General features: G+C 37.1%; 1 protein-coding gene across 4 annotated transcripts in view; it reads left to right on the forward strand.

Moving 5' to 3' along the window:
• The window catches only part of FNDC3A (fibronectin type III domain containing 3A), a 220978-nt gene that overhangs the window by 182036 nt on the left and 16236 nt on the right, over nt 1-22706 (forward strand). For all 4 annotated transcript variants that reach the window (XM_007960392.3, XM_007960391.3, XM_007960393.3 and 1 more), the window contains 9 exons: nt 802-855; nt 3183-3307; nt 4122-4296; nt 7303-7389; nt 15238-15376; nt 16397-16465; nt 17367-17485; nt 19801-19906; nt 19994-20169. In XM_007960392.3, the coding sequence (XP_007958583.1) occupies nt 802-855; nt 3183-3307; nt 4122-4296; nt 7303-7389; nt 15238-15376; nt 16397-16465; nt 17367-17485; nt 19801-19906; nt 19994-20169 (1050 nt within the window). The remainder of the gene's footprint in view (nt 1-801; nt 856-3182; nt 3308-4121; nt 4297-7302; nt 7390-15237; nt 15377-16396; nt 16466-17366; nt 17486-19800; nt 19907-19993; nt 20170-22706) is intronic.

Below are 22706 nucleotides of genomic sequence, written 5' to 3' on the forward strand. Positions count from 1 at the left end.
TTAATGATCCTTGATTGCCATTTACGTAGTTAGCAATATTATGTAAAAACTGGAAAGAGTTCGTAAAACATCATTTCAGAAATTAAAATGGTAGAATTTTGACCAGAGTCTTAAAGTCAATTGTCTGCAAATATATGGAGTTATAATAAGAATAGGGGTGATCATTTGTTCTGCAAAGAGGAAATGGGCTGAAATTGTAGAAAGAAAATTCAGGTGGAAGTAAGGTTGAAATTCATGATTTTTAGAGTGATTAAATACTGAAATAAAATGCCAAGGGAACTGCATTCTTTTACACCTAAAATATTAACAGATTGCTAAGTCAATAGTCTCAGTCTAGAAACGAGAACCGAGACACTGCCCTCCCAGAGCTTCTTTCAGCACCCTGGTTCTTCACTCTTTGGTATTTTATACAATATTCCATTTATTTTGTAAGGTGAGTTTTAATACAAATGACAGGATCAGTCCTACAAACTTAAAGCTGATAAAACTCTCTGGAAGGAAAGCAAAATGGTTTTTTTAAAGACTTTCTCAAGTTATTAATAGTTCTTGCTAAAAGAGATTGTTCAGTGTTCAGGAAGACTTGAGTAGCTTCTTGCTTTCTTTCCCTATATTTCTTTCCTTAAATTTGAAAGGATTATAGGGTATACAATACATATATTTTTGTATTTTCATGAACATTTTCCCAGAACCAAGTCACAGAGAACATCTGCCACATAATCTAGATCCTTATATTAGATCATCACAGTATCATTTATGAATGTACTAATTTGTTTTCATTTTGTTTTTTGATGTTGGTTTTAGGCACCTAGTGACAATGGTTCTAAAATCCAAAACTTTGTATTAGAATGGGATGAAGTAAGTAAATTGAATCTTTTTAAATGGTTAACATTATGTGCGTATCTTCAGGCAGAAATAACTTTTTCATTTATTTTAATCATCAAGTATATTCTTCTGTCAAAAAAAGTATGAATGATTTTGTGTGGTGCATGAGTGGATTGATGGTGTTTTTAGAAAACATTCCTGACTTCCCTATTTTCAACTAAATCACCATCAAAACTATTATTTAGGTAACTACCTTGATAAAGGAACTTTTTTTCATATCAGCCTTAAAGGCAAGTGTATTCCTTTTCCTACAGCTGCTATAACAAATTACCCCAAACCTGATATTAAAACAGTACATTTTTCTCTTACTGTTCTGAATGTTCAGAAATCCAAAATGAGTTTCTCTGGGACAAAATCAAGGTGTCAGCATGGCCAGGCGCTCTCCAGCAACTTTAGAAGATAATCTGTTTCCTTGCCTTGACAAGCTTCTGTAGGCTGTCATTACTTGGTTCATGGCCACATCATATTGCCTTTTCTCCCCTTGTTTCCATCACCACATCACCTTCTTCCTCCTCTGTCTTCAAACCTCTTTGTCTTCCTTTTTTAGGAACACTTAAGATTCCATGTAGGGTCTATTCAGATAATCCAGGATGAGCTCCCATCTCGAGATTCTTAGTCACATTGTACGGTTCCCCTTACCATATAAGGTCATATTCACAGGTTCAGGGGATTGGGACCTGGATATTCATGGTGGCCATTACTCAGCCAACCACAGCAAGCATACTGGACTTCGTTGTTTAGTATAGGGGCGTCCAATCTTTTGGCTTCCTTGGGCCACACAAAATACTAGATTTGTTCAAAGGTAGTTGCTGTTTTTGCCGTTAAAAATAATGGCAAAAACAGCAGTTACTTTTGCACCAACCTGCGTTAACACTAACAATAATAGCTAATAAGCTTTTGAAAAATCACAAAAATATCTCATAATATTTTCAGGAAGTTAACAAATTTGTGTTGGGCCACATTTAAAGCTGTCCTGGGTCGCATGTGGCCCTTGGGCCGCAGGTTGGACAAGCCTGGTTTAGTACATTGTTTTTACTATCAGTTACTATGTTCTCTCTTGCCCTGTAGCTTGTACCAAGCTAAGAAGAGGGGCCAGAGGGAGTGGAAGAAATTCCATTGATAAGTTGGGAATCTGGCAGTATATTAAAAGAACAATAAAGCACAACCAAGTAGATTTTATTCCAGAAATTCTAAGATAATTGAGAATTAGAAAACCTATTAACATATCACGTTAATTTAGAAGAAAACTATATTATCTTGATAAATTAAGGAAGAGTATTTGATTACCATTCGAGTTAAAACTCAAAGCAGATTAGGAATAGAAAGGTAATTTCTTATTTGATAGTTATTTTTGTACCATCACTAAACAAATAAAGGCATTTTTATGCAACACTGAAATAAGTCAAGATTGCCAATTATCCCTACCTTTATTTAACATTCTTTCAGAAGTTATTCTTAAGGCAGTATGACTTGAAACCAAAGCAAAAAGTAACAGTCATGGGTCTGGCTTGGGGGCAAAACTGTCATTATTTAGAGATGATACGATTTTCTACTTAGAAACTCAGTTGAATCCACTAAACAAGCATTCAGTAAAGCAGTCAAGGACAGTCTACAGGTTTTCTTTGAAGCAGAAGTCACCCTAACTACCCTTTCATCTCTAGCAACACAATAAAGAAAAATGGGTGGTGAATGTGAAACTTACCCGTTTTATTTAGCACTCTAAATTTCTAAAACTCTTTAGTTGTCCTAACTTTTCTCTCTCCCTCTTATTGCCTGTAATTGGGCTGTGCTCTCTGCTAGAACTTTTTCAGTGTTAGTCTAAGCAGTAGAAGCTCCAAAAGTTTTATTTTAAAGAAGTGTATGAGCTATCTAGTTGGAAGTTTGGGCATGGTAAGGACCTTTTCTTAAAACTGTTCACTTAGAGCTTTTTCCATAGGTTGAAAAAAACTGCCAGTTGACCCTGTCAAAGATCATCACCCCATTTCTACCACTGATAATCTTCCATGGAGATTGTAGGGGCCATACCTGCAGAGTTTTCTTTATTAAAACCAGAGATTTGACATTGGCTAAAAGAGAGTGCTTAATTCAAGAAGCTATACAAAGATACCTGCTTTCTGGTGTTTTAATTCTGTGTTTGATGATCTATATCATATAAAAGATGTGCTGTATCTCAGCCTTCTCTTGAGATCCATGGCTTTTAGTATACACTTGCTAATATGTAACTGTCAAGAAGGAATTCATGTGGATTTATCTTTTTGCAGTAATGTACATGATATATAATAATCAGCCATTTCTTATAGGGAAAAGGAACTGGAGAATTTTGTCAGTGTTACATGGGCTCACAGAAACAATTTAAAATTACTAAACTGTCACCAGCAATGGGCTGTAAATTCAGACTATCAGCCAGAAATGACTATGGTACAAGGTAAGGTGTATTTTATAAAAGAATGTAAATATTTTTAGATTATCAAGTCAACTTCAATTGTATAATTATTTACTGTCCAAATTATTCATTAAAAATTCTGTTTAGTTTATCTCTGTGTTGATATGGTTAAGATGTGTTCACCAGTCTAGCAAAAGCTATGAGAGAGTTATCTTAGTTACATAGGAACCACAGGAAAGATTAAACTTACAACTTTCCAAGATTTTCCGATATAAATTAGATTTTTATATGTGAGAAAGAAATTTTTCTTTTGCTCCTCAGCATATGTAATTTCAATATTTTGTTTAAAGTCAGGCGAATTGTAAGAACATCTAAAATACCCAATTTAAATAGAAAGGCCAAGTGTCTTTCAAGAGTCATTAAAATTATGTTTGATCTAGAGATGGCGCTGCTCACCTTAGGGGCAGGTGCATTTAATTACACAACTGAGAACTTACATTTTCTATTTTATATAAATGGCATTGTATGAAAGTGTGTTTAAAAGTTACAACATTTACACCAGTACATGAGTGTTATTGTTTCCATAAGGTAATATATATATTTTTTCATTTACTGGACAAATTATGATATAAAGGCTTACAAATCTGAACAAAACTGCATTTTTAGTAGAACACTAATTCACTGTTTGGTATCTGACCTGGTTATCATAAAGAGATCAAACCCAAGATATATTATTTGTATTATAATTCATTATCAAAAATTGTCATTTTCCAAAAAAAATTACATCTGTTACAAACTTGTTCTTTCACTGTAAAAATAACTTTTTCACACCTTTTAAAACCATTTGTTTCAACAGTGGTTTTAGTGAAGAAGTCTTATATTACACTTCAGGCTGTGCTCCTTCTATGCCAGCAAGTCCTGTATTAACAAAGGCTGGAATTACTTGGTTATCCTTACAGTGGAGTAAGCCTTCAGGAACACCATCAGATGAAGGAATTTCTTACATTTTAGAGATGGAGGAAGAAACTTCAGTAAGTGCAAATATGGATTTTAAATAGTGTATTTAAAACATTCTCAGCTTAAGGAGATTTTGGGCCGAGGCGATGGGGTTTTCTAAATATACAATCATGTCATCTGCAAACAGAGACAATTTGACTTCCTCTCTTCCTATTTGAATACACTTTATTTCTTTCTCTTGCGTAATTGCCCTGACCAGAACTTCCAATACTATGTTGAATAGGAGAAGAGGGCATTCTTGTCTTGTGCTGGTTTTCAAAGAGAATGCTTCAAGCTTTTGCCCATTCAGTATATTAGCTGTGGGTTTGTCATAAATAGCTCTTATTATTTTGAGCTACATTCCATCAATACCTAGTTTATTGAGAGTTTCTGGCATGAAGGGGTATTGAATTTTATCAAAGACCTTTTCTGCGTATATTGAGATAATCATGTGGTTTTTGTCATTGGTTCTGTTTGTGTGATGGATTATGTTTATTGATTTGTGTATGCTGAACCAGCCTTGCATTCCTAGGGATGAAGCCAACTTGATCATGGTGGATAAGCTTTTTGATGTGCTGCTGGATTCAATTTGCCAGTATTTTATTGAGGATTTTCGCATTGATGTTCATCAGGCATATCAGCCTGAAATTTTCATTTTTTGTTGTGACTGCCAGGTTTTGGTATCAGGATGATGCTGGCCTCATAAAATGAGTTAGAGAGGAGTCCATCTTTTTATATTGTTTGGAATAGTTTCAGAAGGAATGGTACCGGCACCTCTTTGTACCTCTGGTAGAATTTAGCTGTGAATCCATCTGGTCCTGGGCTTTTTTTGGTTGGTAGGCTATGCTGGAAACCATCATTCTCAACAAACTAACACAGGAACAGAAAACAAAGCACTGCATGTTCTCACTCATAAGTGGGACTTGAACAATGAGAACGCATGGACACAGGGAGGGGAACATCACACAGCGGGGCCTGTTGGGGGGTAGGGGGATAGGGGAGGGATAGCATTAGGAGAAATATCTAATGTAAATGATGGGTTGATGGGTGCAACACACCACCATGATACATGTATACCTATGTAACAAACTTGCATGTTCTGCACATGTATCCCAGAACTTAAAGTATAATTTTTTTTAAATCAGAAAAAAAAAACATTTTAGTGTGGCATTAATCCTAATACAATAAATATTGCCACGGTAATTAGCTCATTTCCCAGTCCTTTGAAGCCTTGGCTTGTTACTGTTTGGAAGAGGTTAGGCATGATGAAGAACTCAGTCTTTTTTTTCTTTTGCGACAAGGTCTTGCTCTGTAGCCCAGGCTGGAGTGCAGTGGCACAATCTCGGTTCACTTCAACCTTGAACTCCTGGGTTCAGGCAATCCTTTCACCTCAGCCTTTCAAGTAGATGGGACTACAGACACATGCCACCATGTGCCTGTATTTTAATTTTAAAATTAAAAAATTTTATTTTTTGTAGAGACAGAGTTTCGCTATGTTGCCTAGGCTGGTCTCGCACTCCTAGGCTCAAGTGGTCCTCCCACCTCATCCTCCTAAAGTGCTGGGATTACAGACTTGAGCCACTGTGCCCAGCCTGAAAACTCTGTATTTTCTTTTGATGTGAAAGAGGTTTTGTTTTGTTTGTGTGTGTATATATATGTCTGTCTGTGCTTTGGAACCACATAGGCTACACTTTAACTATATCTGTTTTAGGGGAATTATGGGGAGGAGAAGATCACAGCCTTCTTGACTAAGCAGCTCTAAAAGATGAAGAAATATGTGTCTGCCTTTCTCTAAATGTATTTATACACTGCTTCCCAAAGTATCACAGAAGATTTTTAAAGTTTCCTGTGAAACTGTGGTGCAGCCTGAATCTAGTTACGCATCACTCACATCCTGTTACCTAGAGCCTAGCTGACCAGAAGTTAGGGTATATTCTATTATTAAATCTATATACAGTTCATAGATTTTCAGAGCTACTTGGAAGGAATAGATGTCAAAAATAGCACTGGTCCACCCCTAAGTATATACCCAAAAGAATTGAAAACACGTGTTCATACAAAAAACTAGTACACAAATGTTCATAGCAGCATTATTCGTAATAGTCAAAAAGTGGAAACAACCCAAATATCCATCAACAGACAGATGAATAAACAAAATGTGGTGTATCCATACAATGGAATATTTTTCAGCCATAAAAAGAGTACCGGTATATGCCACAACATGAATCAACCTTGAAAACATTATGCTAAATAAAAGAGCCCAGCTACAAAAGACTACATATTATATGATTCCATTTATATGGATATAGACAATTCCATAGAAACAGGAAGTATGTTAGTAGATAGGAGGAGGAGGGAAGTGACTGCTACCCAAAAAAGGACAGGCTTTTTCTAAAATTAGAAATTAGGTGAGGGTTGCACAACTTTGTGAATACACTATAAGCCATTAGATTTTATACTTTGAAGTGGTGAATTTTACAGCATATGAATTATATCTCAATTTTTTTAAATTCAAGAAATGATAACGTTTGGAAAGTTTGTAAAGCATTGTCACTGGTGCTGGACATAGCAATCCCAAATCTAAGTGACATCCTCACCTGCCAGCACAGCTAACCCTTCAATTATTTACTTAAACAACTATGTGTTAAGGGCAAGTTAAATATGTTAACTACTTACAGTTCTGTTCAGCTCTTGCACGATGTCTCTGGGAAATCTCTGTTCTTGGGATAGCTTACTGATGGTGAAGTTACCATTGGCTCCAACGCTAACCTCTCTTCCCTCAACACAAAGATCGTCTTCTCTTGGCTACTATATTTACTGAGACTAAGTGGTCTGCTTCATCTTCCACCAAATGTTCAATAAGCATTTCCGGGTCTACCCACTGAAGACAGAAGCATCAAGGTGAGGATTCCACTCAACAGAGCTTTAGTCATATTGCACATAGTAGAAGATGAAGAGAAACCTGGGTCTTTTTACATATTCATTATTGCCCATATTTCTATTGTTAGACATTGAATGAAGACTTTGTTTTCCTTTTCCAGGGATATGGTTTTAAGCCTAAATATGACGGAGAAGATCTTGCTTACACAGTGAAAAATCTCAGACGTAGTACTAAGTATAAATTTAAGGTAAGCTTTGAAAACCCTTAAAAGATTTGTTCCTTGTTCCTATTCTTACTGGCCCATTGGGGTTCTTTGTTTTCTGTTTGTTGTTTGTTTGTTTTTTGAGACAGGCTCTTACTCTGTCACCCAGGCTGCTGCAGTGGCACAATCATGGCTCGCTGCAGCCACAACTTCCTGGGCTCAAGTCATCCTCCCACCTCAGCTTCCCAAGGAGCTGAGACCACAGGTGCATGCCACCACACTTGGCTAACTTATTTTGTAGAGACGAGGTTTCACCGTGTTGCCCAGGCTGGTCTCAAACTCCTGGGTTCAAGCGATTTTCCTGCCTCGGCCTCCCAGAGTTCTGAGATTACAGACACGAGCCACTGCACCCGGTCTCTATTCTTACTGTTTTAAATCCAAGTGTATACTTCACTCCTTTGGTTTTAGATCTTATATAATGTTGACCTTTTCTAGTGAACTTTTTTGTTTTACTTTATTATATAGTGGTGCTTCTCAAACTTTATATATTTAAAACAAAAACCAATTTATATGACTCTTATTTGTGTAATGTGACCAAACATCTTTTAAAATATGAATGTTAGAACGTTACTAAGTGTATGCTTTGTTGGCAGGGATATCACAGAAAATAATGCTACGTTTTTCTCAATGTATCATATCAAGTGGCATATAATTTCAATTTGTCTTATTACTGGTAGTCACTTGATAAAGCCTGTATCTACCGTATTCTTCTCATATTTATAATAACCATAAAGTTACTGTTTTTTGTTTGTAATTAATAAGTGTTTTGTAAATACTGTGTACCCTGTGAGCATCTTCTTCCTTATCAAACTTTCATCCATCGTTTTAACACCCATTGGTGATTCTTGCCTAAATCAATTATAACCATGATTGATGGTGCCAAGTGGTGATTTTTAAAATTTTATCATTTTTTCTACATTAATTAGTTGTCATTATACTGTAAGGAAAGAAAGACGTTCTCTTCTTCCTATTTATATCAGTAGGTACTCATGGAAGTCTGTTCAATGGGTTATATTTTGTTGCTTTGATCATTGTGAGGCTCAAATTGTCCCAGATTTGGGATCCCCTACAAGCTAGCTTCAGAATCCTTTTGACTTGTCTCTCATTCTTTGAGCCCTTCCTTTCTGGCACAAGATATTGTAGTCCCATCTTAAAGTTTACCTTCTTAAATTCTGGAATTGGCCATTTCTCAAAGCACCAGGATCCTTTTAGTGGACAGTGATATTTAGGAATCAAGATCTAGATACTAAGTATACTTAATTGCCATAGAGGTTTTACTGCTGCTGGGCACCCTCCCAATGGACAGAGCTAGGAACTATATGTGTGTATAGGTATAGTTCATATACAAATATTTATACACATGTATATACATAAATATACAGTTACAACACAGATACATGTCTGTGTTTCTTATCTCTGTATTTTTAAAAATCATGAGTTCACACCAGATACCCTCAATTCTAATCCAGTGCCACAGGTTAATTTTAGTTTTCCCCTGTCCTTATTTCTAACTTCCTTCATCATCAGTGAGAAACTTTGATCCAGTTCAGTGTATTTACTTACTGGATCAAACCCCTCCCTGTCCCCCCCATTCTCTTCCCTAAAGTCCTATTCAGGATCAAGGTGCTTGAGTTCCTACTGGGTACATGCTGCTGCCTCCACCCAGGACATCCCTGTCACCAGCACAAAGGCTTACCTTAACTCAGCCCACCTATTGGCCTTTGTACTAAATTATTCCAGGAGGAGGGTGGGGAGACTACATGTCATTCTTGCTCACTTGAGGCAAGCTTTGAAGATTGTTCTAGTGTGAAGACTCCTGAAATTCTTATTTTTCCTAGTATAGTATTATTCTAGAATATAATTTTGCTCTTTGTCTTGGTCAGTATATACATTGCTATTTCTTGGCCAACCATGCTTGAATTAGTTAATATACCAGTTAGTATAAGCCAGACTGTATTTGCACTGAAGTTTTCCCAAGAATATAACAGGATGCTCATTAGTTGATAAATTCAACATTTAAATTTTCCTGCCAGTGCTTATTTAATCAAACCATTTCAAATAAATGATAAAAGCCACTGTAAATTGTGTTCACTATTAAAAAGCAAAGATAAATTTTATTACTTCTTAAGAACCTTAAGTCTTTAGCAATGGGAAATTTGATTATTTAGTACATAATAATTGTTATGCTTTATTTTTTGCTATTAGCTTCATTTTAAAAACATATAATCTAGGTCAATTTAATTTCTAAATATGGTTTTCATATTTACAAGATTTATAAAATACCTGAGAAATAGGCACATCCATTCCAGTTTTGTGATGATATTGGGTTGTATTTTTGCTTCATTAATGAAGCATTCCAACAGGTCTCCTAAAGAGGAAGTTGTCTTTGTAATTTGTTAAGTTTATGAAAATCCTAAAATTCTACTACCTTGTAACACCATGGTATTATAGGGACTGAAATGCATACAAATACACATATGTGTCAGATTCCTTAGCGTTCTACTATAAGCCAATCAAATTTCTATTTAGGCCAGGCATGGTGGCTCACGCCTGTAATCCCAACTACTTGGGAGTCTAAGGCACAAGAACTGCTTGAACCTGGGAGGCAAAGTTTGCAGTCAGTCAAGATTATGCCACTGCACTCCAGACTGGGTGATATATAGCAAGACTCTGTCTCCAAAAAAAAAAAAATTTTTTTTTTTTCTATGTAAAAGTTGCCAGGCATGGTAGCTCACACTTGTAATAATCCCAACACTTTCGGAGGCTGAGAAAGGAGGATCATTTGAGCCCAGGATTTCAAGGCTGTAGTGAGCTATGATCGTGTCACTGCACTCCAGCCTAGGCAGCAGAGCAAGACCTCATCTCTTAATAATATTAACTAATTAATTAAACTGTGTTTCACTGTGGTAGTCACTGTCAAATTTCAGGGGAGGGAGAAGTATACAGTCAGAATCTCCAAGGAGACAGTAGGCTATTGCACAAAATTCTCCCAGATAATGAGGTTGGAGATGGGAAAACAATATTTCTGAAAGCCACCTCTTTACACAGCACTGGATAAAAGGAAGAGGGCTATATTCTGGCTTATTAAGATGTAGAGCAGTAGTTCTCAAAGTGGTCGGCAGGCCATTTTATCAGTATCGCCTGAGAACTTGTTAGAAATGTAAATTCTCTGGCCCCTCCCCTCTCCACCTCCATCTACTAAATCAGAAATTTGGGGGGCAGAGGCCTAGCAATCCGTTGTGGTATACTTCCAGGTAATTCTGATCCTTCCAAAATTTGGAAACAACTGATCTAGAGGAGGAAAAAAAAAACAGGAAGTAGAAAATGATGCTTGTATGAAGTTCTAGGAGCTCAGACACTTATTTGAAATCTGCCATGTGCGGGGAACCCAGCTTAAGGGCATTTTGAATCGTTAAATCCTATTGTTGTGTCTCTGTCTTCCTTTTCTGGCTGGATATTGCAGACTCTTTCAAACAGTTGTATCAAAATAAAATCTTAATATTTTAGAGAGATCTTAGAACACTGAAGAGAGATCTTAGAAAACTGAGAAAAACTATAAAAAATTAAAATATTTTAAAAATATTTAAAATACAATCCAGGAAGTAATGACTAAGTAGCATGTTATTATTCTGAAGAAACAATAAGAATATGATTAACGTAAAATGAACTATTAATATGACCAAGTTTACCAAATACTAGAGCTCCATGTTCTACACTGAGGACAATTCTGGGATAATCAAAATACTAAAATAAGATTAGAACAGTGAAAAAATGTAAATGATAAAGAAGAATGAAAATAAAATTTTATTTATTTATTTATTTTGAAACAGGGCTCACACCATCACCCAGGCTGGAGTGTATTGCCACAATCATAGTTCACTGCAGCCTCAAACTCCTGAGCTCAAGGGAACCTCCCACCTTAGCTTCCTGAGTAAGCTAAGACCACAGGCATGAGCCACCACACCTGGCTAGAGAGAGAGAGAGAGAGAGAAAGTGTGCGTGTGTGTGTGTGTGTGTGTAGATAGTCTTGTATGTTGCCCGGGATGGTGTTGAACTCCTGGACTCAATCAATCCTCCCACCTCTGCCTCCCAAAGCACTAGGATTACAGGCATGAGCCACCACGCCCAGCCAAAAATAAAATTTTAAAGCACAACAAAGCAATCAAAATTCTTTAAAATTATTTAAAATTAAGAGTTAAGCAATTCTAATTTCATCGAATGGTTCACTGAAGGCTGGGCTAGGACCTGGTGTCTAAAATTTTTTTTTAAACGATCAAAGGCTTCATAGCCAAGTGGCCAGTACTGTAACCCTAGGCCACTAGAAAACTGATGCTTTGTTTCCTGAATTTCCTGTGAAAGTTTTTCAAGTAGCAAGCCTTCTGGGATTTTTTTTTTCTTTTTTTATTTCCAATCCCCACTTTGGATGTAGCAAGGCTTCTGAAGGTCAAGGTCTGGGCATCTTGAGCTAAGAACCTTTAGATACTTTCACTTTCAGCTTATTCCTTGTTGTTTGAGGTCTTTTTATAGGTAAAGAGAAACCAAAACAGCTTGTATCTGACTCCATTAACTACTTTTATGTTCCATCCTTGAAATTCAGTTACGTCAGCATCTGTTACAGTACATAGTATGTAGTCATGTTTTCTTCCTCTCATCTTGTCTGGTGTCATTTTATGATCTATCTTTTCTGCCCTAAGTGTGCCCTAGCTAAGTCCTTAGGTCTTCTTGGTGTATCCCTCTCTTGGTTGGATATACCATCTTTTTGCCTTATATCATCCGCCGTTTCTGTCTTGAAGAAATACTAAGTCTCCAAACATGTTCTGTATATAACTGCTTTCAGGCTCTTTTCTCACCTTCCAATCCAGGTTCTCCTCTATACCTAGATTAATCTTTCTGAAAAACAGCTTTCCCTCTAAGAAACAATTTCCTTAGTTTGATATAAGGTTCTTTATATTTCCATTCAGTTTTTTAAATTTACTACCTTCCAGTCCATACTTGAACCAGCTCCCTCACCAGATTAACTACTGATCTCTCCCTGAGCAGAGCTCACTGTTTACTATTCACTTGTGCTCTTACGTGCAGGGCTTTCTGTTTTTTTCTCTTACCCAAGCTTCCCCTTTGATTGCTATTGCCCAGGAAGACTCCATAACAGTTCCATTTCCCTTTTCATATCCTTCCTGAACCATTTTAGGCCTTAGTAATCTTTCTTCTCCTGCCCAATTCTTTTGATACACATATTGCCTACCTTCTGCATGAAGATTCTAAACTTCTCGAAGATCTGATCACACAGGGTTCCTAGCACAGCGCTCCTTATGTGATAGGCACTAAATGAACATTTTGATTATGTGTAAAATTTGGGTGGAGGGAGATTATCTTGTTGACTTTATACCTTTAATTACCCTTATGACTAGAAGGTGCTTTACAGTAAAAGGAGACAATGTTGAAATATAGAGCCTTAAAAACATAATTAAATGAATCTTTATAGTTTTTAGGAAGACTGTTCTTCTGGTTAAAAGGTTTAAGTAGATTCTGTGCACAATATTGAGAAGTGTTTCAAACCCATTTGTAGTCTCATTTGTAAAGAAGTAGAGTGAGAAAACATCCTGAAAATGCATGTGACTGTGAGAGGACTGAGGAAGCCTGAGCAAAACTGAACAATTGGACTAAACTTTACTGAGTTCTGAGGGGCTCTATGAATTATTTGGGGTCGTAGATTTATTCATATCCTTGTGTATGGTATTATATAGCATCATAGTCCCCATCTATGAGGCATTCATTCAGCCAGTAGTTGAGCATCTACTCTCTGCTAAGCACTGTTCTAAACACTAATACTACAACAGATATTCTGATGAGGGGAATGGACAATAAATAAGCAAACAAATAGATTGTGTTAAGTGCAATGCAGGTTAATTAAAATAGAATGGGGTAAGAGAGAATGACTGGGTAGTTAAGGAAGTCTTCTTGGAAATGGCATTTAAACAGATCTGAGTAACAAGGAAGTAACATGTCAAAATCAGAAAAACATTCTGCTAGCACAAAGACCCTGCAGTGGAGTTTCAAGAGGTAGTTAAGGATGAAATCACACAGGGCCTTGTAGGCATGGTGTGGAATTTAGATTTTATTTTGAGTAAGATGGAAAGCCATTAAAGGGTTCTGAGCTGAGCAGTGATAAAGTCCCTCTGGCTGCGGTGTAGAAAGTAGGTGGGGGTCAAGGGCAGGAATGTACACTGGGAAACTAGGTAGTGGTATAATTACAGTCACTCAGGAAAGATAGGAGAAAGGAGGCTTTCATTAATGTGGTCGTAATTGTAAAGAATAGTGAAGTGGAGGTAAAGTTAATGGGATATAGTGAGAGATTTGATGCGGTTTAGAGAAGAATCAAGGATGTCTCCTTTTTGTAAGGTCAGCCAAGAGAAAGAATAGACCCAAAGTCAGGGGAGTAAGTGTATTGAACCTGCCGGCTGCTCCACTGCAGACAGAGGAGGAAGCCCTGAGCTTACAAAATGAGGGATTTATATTGGGGAGAGAGACCCTGGGGTCGTTTGTTGGTTAACTTTGCCATATGTCACCTTGTGAGGTTTGTGGTAGCGGCTAAATGAAGGAACTTACAGGTGGGTGTAGATAAAGTTTGTGCTTCCCACGACCTCCCCTTGTGTAGTCCCAATGGCCTGTAATTGGGATTGGCTTATCACAGCAAGGCCTGATAGGTGAAGTCTGCTGGCTTCACTGTGGCACCTAGATAAGGGCTTAGAAATGTAAAGGGGCTCAGAGGGAAAGGTGGGCCGCACAGAGAAGAGTTGCAGAGCATAAGGGGGAGGGGTGGGCAGCATGGAGAGGTTTATGGGGAGTGTCAGCAGTACAAAGTAGCACAAAGCTTTTTTGGGGCGGTTTGTCTCTGACACTTTTGACTTGAGCAACTAGATAGATGGGTAGAGCTTTTTACTGTGGGGAGAGAAAAAGAGGGGCAGGTTTAGAGAAGAAAAGATCATGGTTTGGTATTGGACTTGAGGATCTTTAAGTTCAGGAGAGGAAAAAATGTAACAATACAGGTATAGTTAAATGTCTATAATAGAATAATACCTAGATTGGAATTATATTTCTCTATTGCTTTATAAAAAATTATCCCAAAATTTAGCAGCTTGAGAAAACAAACTTATAGTTTCTGTGGGTCAGGAATTGAGAACCAGCTTAACTGGGTAATTCTAATGCAGGATCTCTATGAGGTTGTAATCAAGATGTCAACTGGGATTGCAGTCATCTCAAGGCTCTCCTGGGACTGGAGTCTGCTTTCAAGTTCACTCACATGGTTGCCTCCGGGAATCCTCAGTTCCTTACCACACGAATTTTTCCATAGGGAAGTTACACACACTGTCGTTTCTGCTGTATTCTCTTTGTTAGAGTGAGTGATTAACTATAACACGCACAGAAGGGAAGGGGGATTAAACTTCACCTTTTGAAGAAAGGAGATTCAAAGAATGTATGGACCTCTTTCTAAACCCACGAAGAATATTAAAAGAAGAAACAAAGCAAGCCTAAAGCCCATCAAGAATCACCAGATTATAGCTTGTTCCTTTGATTCTTATTTAGTATCAAAATGTTAGGTTTTACACTTGTATTCCCAGGACGGACTCTAAAAAGGGAAGTACAGTTTCATACTCTTCATACATGCCAAGTATCTATTGGAGTCAAGCAGTTCTCAAAGAACAAACCATTCCAAGCTAAAAAAATGTATTTTATCATTTGGTTGAAGCTGTTTGTCTCCTATCACTTTGTTCATTAAGCCAGTATCATTAGGTATCAAATGTGTTATTTTATGTCTTTGTGTTCTCATCACAGGTTATTGCTTACAACTCAGAAGGTAAAAGTAATCCAAGTGAAGTAGTAGAATTTACTACTTGCCCTGATAAACCAGGCATACCTGTAAAGCCTTCAGTGAAAGGAAAGATACATTCACACAGTTTTAAAATAACTTGGGGTAAGATATTGTGCATGTTTTATACATTATCACTTTTGTGTTTGATTAAAATAATTTGAATATGAAGATAATTTTTAAGATATTTGAGTAAATTTGTTAACTCAAGACAGTCCAAAAAGAAATGTGAGAGTCATTCATTGGGTATATTTTTTGTGGAAAACCTTATACTCATACATGGTAGGTTAAGATATTATAAAGAGCAACTTGCGATCCACTGTAAGATAATGAGCAGGGGTAGCACTGTGTGAAATGAAAGATTACTGAACTTGCAGCTAAAGTCACCTGGGTCATCTGGCTCTCATGAGAAATGAAAACCATTCATTGAAAACAAACATTTATCGACCACCTACCTACATACCTAATGGAAAAACAAAGATCCCATAAACTTGACCCTTGCCTGAAAAATTCAGACCAATAAAAATGCTTCAGTGATATTTATAATATTCAAAAATTTCAAACAACCTTAACATCTAAAGAAAATGGAGGCTGGGCATGGTGGCTCACACCTGTAATCCCAACACTTTTGGAGGCTGAGGCAGGCAGATCACCTGAGGTCAGGAGTTTGAGACCAGCCTGGCCAACATGGTGAAACCCTGTCTCTACTAAAAATATAAAAATTAGCAGGGCATGGCGGCACATGCCTGTAGTCCCAGCTACTCAGGAGGCTGAGGAAGGAGAATCACTTGAACCCAGGAAGCAGAGGTTGCAGTGAGTCAAGATCATACCATTGCATTGCAGCCTGGGTGACAGAGCGAGACTCCATCTAAAAAAAATAAAATAAAAATAAATAAAGCAAGTGGAATATCATGCAGCCATTAAAAATTGTTATAGAGAGCCCTATTTTAAATATGGTAAATTAAGTGAAAGCGGATGACAACAGCATGGAGTAGTTGGGTACTGGTATTAAGTCATTGCAGGTGATTTTTTTTTAAACCTAGTTTAGTATTCTGTTTATTAGTTTTTTTTATCATTTTTATGTTGTTTTGTACTTTGCTTAATACTACTTTGCTTCTTTGGTAGATCCACCAAAAGACAATGGCGGAGCGGCCATCAATAAATATGTGGTGGAGATGGCAGAAGGTTCTAACGGTATGAATGGATATTAAACACTGATAGATTTATTCCAGCCAGTCCCTTTCTATTCTTTATGGCTTTACATTTTATGTTATATCTTTTCTTTCTTCCTGCTTTTCATAAGGCACTGTAAAAAGATGTTTACTTCACTTTGGGCTGTCCTGGATTTTTTTTTCTTTGTTTCTAGCAGTTAGGATTTTGCCTGTTACGATCCACTTTAAATTGTGATTTCCAGAAATACAGTGAATCAAATGTAAGAGTGCTGTACACCTGTGTCATTGCATTTACATGTTCTTTTTGTTCTCATTTGTTTACATTACTCAGCCTCTATACACCTAGACCAAGTCTTTAGATACTATGAATCTTCTGAAGGTTAATTTATTCAGTTAGATTTATATACAGATAGAGAAGGATTAACTTCTAAAATTTAGCTCACATCATACTAGTTTTAGTAGTAAGTTTTATGACTAGTGAACTTTATTCTTGAATCGCACATTTAGCAGTGTTTATTTCTATGAAATGACCTATTTCCTGCCAAAAAAAAAAAAGGATGTCTTTTAATTAGGACTAGACTTCCTCTGATACTGGTTTTTTGTACTCTTTGTGTGCTATAATGTTATTACTGGACCAGTAAACACATTTAAAATGCTTAATTAAAAGTAAATTATCAATCTAGGCCAAAGTCTGTACAGAATTACAGAGATATTTCACTTCCATGAAGCCATGCAGACTTGTCTAGGAAGTTGCACACATAAAGAAAATTAGATCATTTCCAGGAAACCGAAACAAGCCTAAATTGTTTCTGACAAATTACGTAAATACTTACTTTGTGAAGCTAGGATACCTGATGTGTCCATGATACCAAAACGTTAAACATTACCTAGTATCTGATTGAACACAATTCCTCACCTTACAGGAAACAAATGGGAAATTATATACAGTGGCGCTACCAGGGAACATCTTTGTGATCGACTGAATCCAGGCTGTTTCTATCGTTTACGAGTTTACTGCATCAGTGATGGAGGACAGAGTGCGGTAATACTTATATGTAGATTCTTTTGTGGTGTTATTAAGTTTGGCTAAATGGGGTAGGATCACCGGGTGCCACTTCAAATATTGAAACATACCCACAAATGGAGCAAAGTAACTTCTATAACCTGTTTGGTTAATTTAATAGTGACCAAAATATTCTAATGTCGTACTTAGCTCACAGTAAGTATTCAATGTATGTCTATTGTCTGGTTGGTATTCAGATTTGGAAAAACAAATACATGAAAACATTGGAGAAAATTTTATAAAGATAAATTTGAGAATGATGCTTAATAACCATACTAAGCAGCAATAGAAATAAAGTAATTATAGACTGATTTACTGCTCCATAAATTATGTGTGTGAGGACACATCATAAAATAGTATCTACTATTTAAATCTACTTTCTAATATTTACTTATTTCAAAAAAGTTGGCCATTTTTTTTTATTAGAGACTCAATAATCAAAATGAACTTAAAGTGTACCATTGATATAAAGACATAATGTTCTAGGGACGTATGTTTATTAATAAGAGTGATTTTTTTTTTTTGAAACGGAGTCTCACTCTGTCGCCCAGGCTGGAGTGCAGTGGCATGATCGGGGCTCACTGCAGCCTCTGCCTCCTGGGTTCAAGAATTCTCCTGCTTCAGCCTCCTGAGTAGCTGGGACTACAGGTGCCCACCACCATGCCTGGCTAACTGTTGTATTTTTAGTAGAGACGTGGTTTTACCATGTTGGCCAGGCTAGCCTTGAACTCCTGATCTCATGATCCACTGGCCTCGGCCTCCCACAGTGCTGGGATTACAGGCATAAGCCACCATACCTGGCCAAGTGATTTTTTTTTTTTAATGAATTAAACTAAGAATGCTTTCTTGGATCATTCATAATGGCTGTTTTTGTTGTTTTTTTTTTCAAAATGGAATTTAATGCAATGAAAGTATTCTTTTTAAAAAATGAAATATAGGCATTTTGTTGAAAATGAAACTAATGTGAAACTGAGTGTGAGTCCTGCCCAGCTGGCTTGTGCTCCAATTGCTTCATTTTATCCAGTAAGAAAATCTCCCTGGATTTAAGAAAAGCAACCACACATACACATGCACAAAATCCTGTTCTACTATAGCATTTTACAGCATTTTTGTGTAGGATAGCTTTCTGATAAAAAGATGACCAAATATTTTGTGTTTAAAAAGAATGTTAAATACGAACCTTAATATGTTGCACGTAAGGAATATGGCACTGAGTTTGTGTCATTGTTTTGTTTTTTTTGTTGTTGTTGTTTCGTTTGTTTTTGAGACGGAGTCTGGCTCTGTCGCCCAGGCTGGAGTGCGGTGGCACGATCTCGGCTCACTGCAAGCTCTGCCTCTTAGGTTCACGCCATTCTCCTGCCTCAGCCTCCTGAATAGCTGGGACTACAGGAGCCCGCCACCACGCCCGGCTATTTTTTTGTATTTTTAGTAGAGACTGGGTTTCACCATTTTAGCCAGGATGGTCTCAATCTTCTGACCCTGTGATTCACCCGCCTCAGCCTCCCAAAGTGCTGGGATTACAGGAGTGAGCCACCACGCCCGGCCCAGTGTGGCATTGTTTTTAACAGTGTCTTTGAAAATAAAGGCTTTTAAAAATATAAATATAGCATAGAAACTAAAAGCAATATCAAATACCTAGAAAGATGTCAAATGCCTGGAAAAGCTTACCTGATTTCAGAATTATTTTTAGGTGGAAAGGATGAAGGAAAGATAATTTTTTAATGTAATAAGTTAAGCCTGGTGCAGTGATGAATGTGTATAGTCTCAGCTACTCTGGATGTGGGAGGATTGCTTGAGCTCAAGAATTTGAGGCTGTAATCATACCTGTGAATAGCCACTGCACTCCAGCCTGGGCAACATACCAAGACCCCACCTCTAAAAATCAATCAATCAATCAGCTTATACAGTATATTAAAACATCCCTCCTTAGAAGAGATTTATGGATCCCTTTGGAGAAGATAAAAAATATTGCCCATTAAATTGCGTTGGAAGTTGTGTTTTTCTTTAGTTATGGAAGGAAAAGGAAAGGAAGGGTTCATTGAAGTTCATTTTCAGTAACTTGCTTTGTATATAGTACTTGCACAGTACATGTCTTTGTCTATGAAAATTTTGAATTTTTATTTAATTGGGTTTTGATTTTTTTTTCAGAACTTTATTCCTTTTTCATTGACAATCAAGTACAATTTCAAATTACCAGTGCAATATTTATGTTTATGTTATTTTTCCTTACCAAAAGCAATCTGATTATTTGATTTTGAGGCATTTTTGTTTTCTTTTTGCTTTTGTTTTGGCAGGTCTCTGAATCTTTACTTGTGCAGACTCCAGCTGTGCCTCCTGGCCCATGCCTCCCTCCCAGATTACAGGGTAGACCCAAAGCAAAAGAAATACAGTTACGATGGGGTAATTTCCATTTTGGTAATAAATTATTATTAAGTTAGAACAGAAAGTATTCTTCTTGTTAAATTGCATCAATCTTTCCACCTTTAGGACCCCCTCTGGTTGATGGTGGATCATCCATTTCCTGTTACAGTGTGGAAATGTCTCCTATAGAAAAAGATGAACCTAGAGAAGTTTACCAAGGTTCTGAAGTAGAATGTACAGTGAGCAGCCTTCTTCCTGGAAAGACATACAGCTTCAGACTGCGTGCAGCTAACAAAATGGGGGTAAGAAGACTATACTGGTAGAATTATCATCACAATGGTGATTATGTTTCATTTTAACATATATCATCATATCCATTATTTGGCCATTTAGCTTTAACATATGACTCCAAATTTTACAATTTTTTAATAAGCATATATTGATAAATACAAGAGAAGTCAGTATATTCCACAACTTAATTTTTATGAAATCTCAGTATTTTTAGATCTCACTTACAGTTTATGACACTTTGGACTTCAACTGGGCTAGAGTTTACCTTTTAGGCAGTGTTAATAGAGTTTACTTAATCAATTTAAGAGTAGAAGTAAAATCATAAGTACTGAAGTTTTTTGAGGCTGATTGAAGTTTTTGAGGTTTTTGAGTTTTTTGAGGCTGATTGAAGTTTTTTGAGGCTGAAGTAGCATTTACTTTCATTTGGCAACTAATTATGATTTTTTGCCCAAGTGAAAAAAAACTTATGCTTTAAACTGTTCTGGTTGTGTATGTATTTAATATATAACTCCAAAAAGTGGACAAAGTAGGTAATATCTCCATTTCACAACTAAGGAAACTGGGGTTCAGGAAAGCTAAATATTTTGTCCACAGTCGTACAAACTAATAAGTGATAGAGGTAAGCTGCAAACCTGAGTTTGTCAGACTCCAGAGCCAAAGCTCTTTCCACTCAGCTATGACACCTCTCATCTCTCTGCAATAAAGCAGGTTCCCTAAGGACAAAGCAGTAATTTCCTATATCAACTAAATAACGATTTATTTGAACTATTCTATAATTAAAATTTTATAGAATTAAACTGACAGTTCTCCCATACCCATTATTTTGGTGAACTATACTATATTTCATATCCTGTTGTCCAAAAGGGTTCTGTATTTACATCTGTAAACTTATTTTTAAATTTATTTCTGTTTGGTTTTTTGAAACAGGGTCAGTGTGGAGTGCAGTGGTGTGATCTTGGCTCTCTGCAACCTCTGCCTCCTGGGCTCAGGTGACCCTCCCACCTCAGCCTCCCAAGTAGCTGGGACCACAGGTGCACACCACCACACCTGGATAATTTTTTCATATTTTTAGTAGAGAGGGGGTTTTGTCATATAACCCAGGTTGGTCTCAAACTCCTGGGCTCAAGAGATCCACCCACCTCGGCCTCCCAAAGTTGTGGGATTACAGGCATGAGCCACTATGCCCGGCCTAAATTTCTTACATATCAAGTTTATATACTTAGGCAGCTCTTACACAAGTCATTCCTTTCTGTAAGAAGCCATCGTGTCAGCCTCACAAGGTTGCAGTACGCTAAGATCACATCTTTAATACTTACGTCTTAATTTATATTTTCAGGTTCGTGATAATTTGTCAAAATCACCTTAAGTAAATATTTACTTTCCATATTCCCAAAGAATATACATTTTAGACTTTTCTAAAGCTATTCCAGATTTTAAGATAAAATTTATGCCTACCAGAGAGCAGTACTGATAATGTACTATAAATAATACTATTTACAGTTTTATTTTAAATAAAAGCCATTCAGCATGCTAGAATGGTGAAGCTTTGCATCATTATTTTGTTGTTGTTGACATGAATTAACCTTGCTCAAAAAAGGGAGGCAAAAAACATGACATTTGTCATGAAAAACTTTTTTAAATCCCTATGGGACTTGAGGAACCAGAATCATTACTTCAGTTCTTATAAATAGTTGTGCTAAACCTCAAATTTCTATCATTTAGTGGCCCTTTCCATGCTCCCCATGAACTAAACTGAATTATTTGTGTGGCTGATATGTTTTATTAGGTTGCCTTATCACATGTGTAACAGTACTCTTTATTTGTAGATACCTTTGTAGGTATGTGTGTGTATAGACAGGTAGACAGACTTTTTTTTTTTTGAGACAGGGTCTCTGTCACCCAGGCTGGAATGCAATGGTATGATCATGGCTCACTGCAACCTCAACCTCCCAGGCTTAAGTGATCCTCCTGTCTCAAGCCTCCTGAGTAGCAGGGACTATAGGTGCACACCACCACACCAGGCTTATTTTTTACTTTTTTGTAGAGATGGGGGTCCCCTTATGTTTCTCAGGTTGGTCTCAAACTCTTGGGCTCAAGTGATTCCCCCGCCTTTGCCTCCCAAAGTGGTGGGATTACAGGCATGAGCCTCTGCACCTGACCTTTTGTATATACTTATTATTGTAAATCATTTACTGCCACTAGCAGTCTGTACGTCTATACTATTAAATGACATATTGGCCAGGCACAGTGGTAAATGCCTATAATCCCAGCACTTTGGGAGGCCAAGGCGAGTGGGTCACTTGAGGTCAGGAGTTCGAGACCAGCCTGACCAACATGGTGAAACCCCTTCTCTACTAAAAAGTGCAAAACTTAGCTGGGGGTAGTAGCACATGCCTGTAATCCCAGCTGCTGTGGAGGCTGAGGCAGGAAAATCACTTGAACCTGGGAGGCAGAGGTTACAGTCAGCTGAGATCATGTGACTGCATCCAGCCTGGGCAACAGAGTGAGACTCCGTCTCAAATAAATAACAAACAAAAAAACTTTTAAA

The sequence above is a fragment of the Chlorocebus sabaeus genome, chromosome 3 (genome assembly GCF_047675955.1).
Source record: "Chlorocebus sabaeus isolate Y175 chromosome 3, mChlSab1.0.hap1, whole genome shotgun sequence".
Classification (NCBI taxonomy): Eukaryota; Metazoa; Chordata; class Mammalia; order Primates; family Cercopithecidae; genus Chlorocebus; species Chlorocebus sabaeus.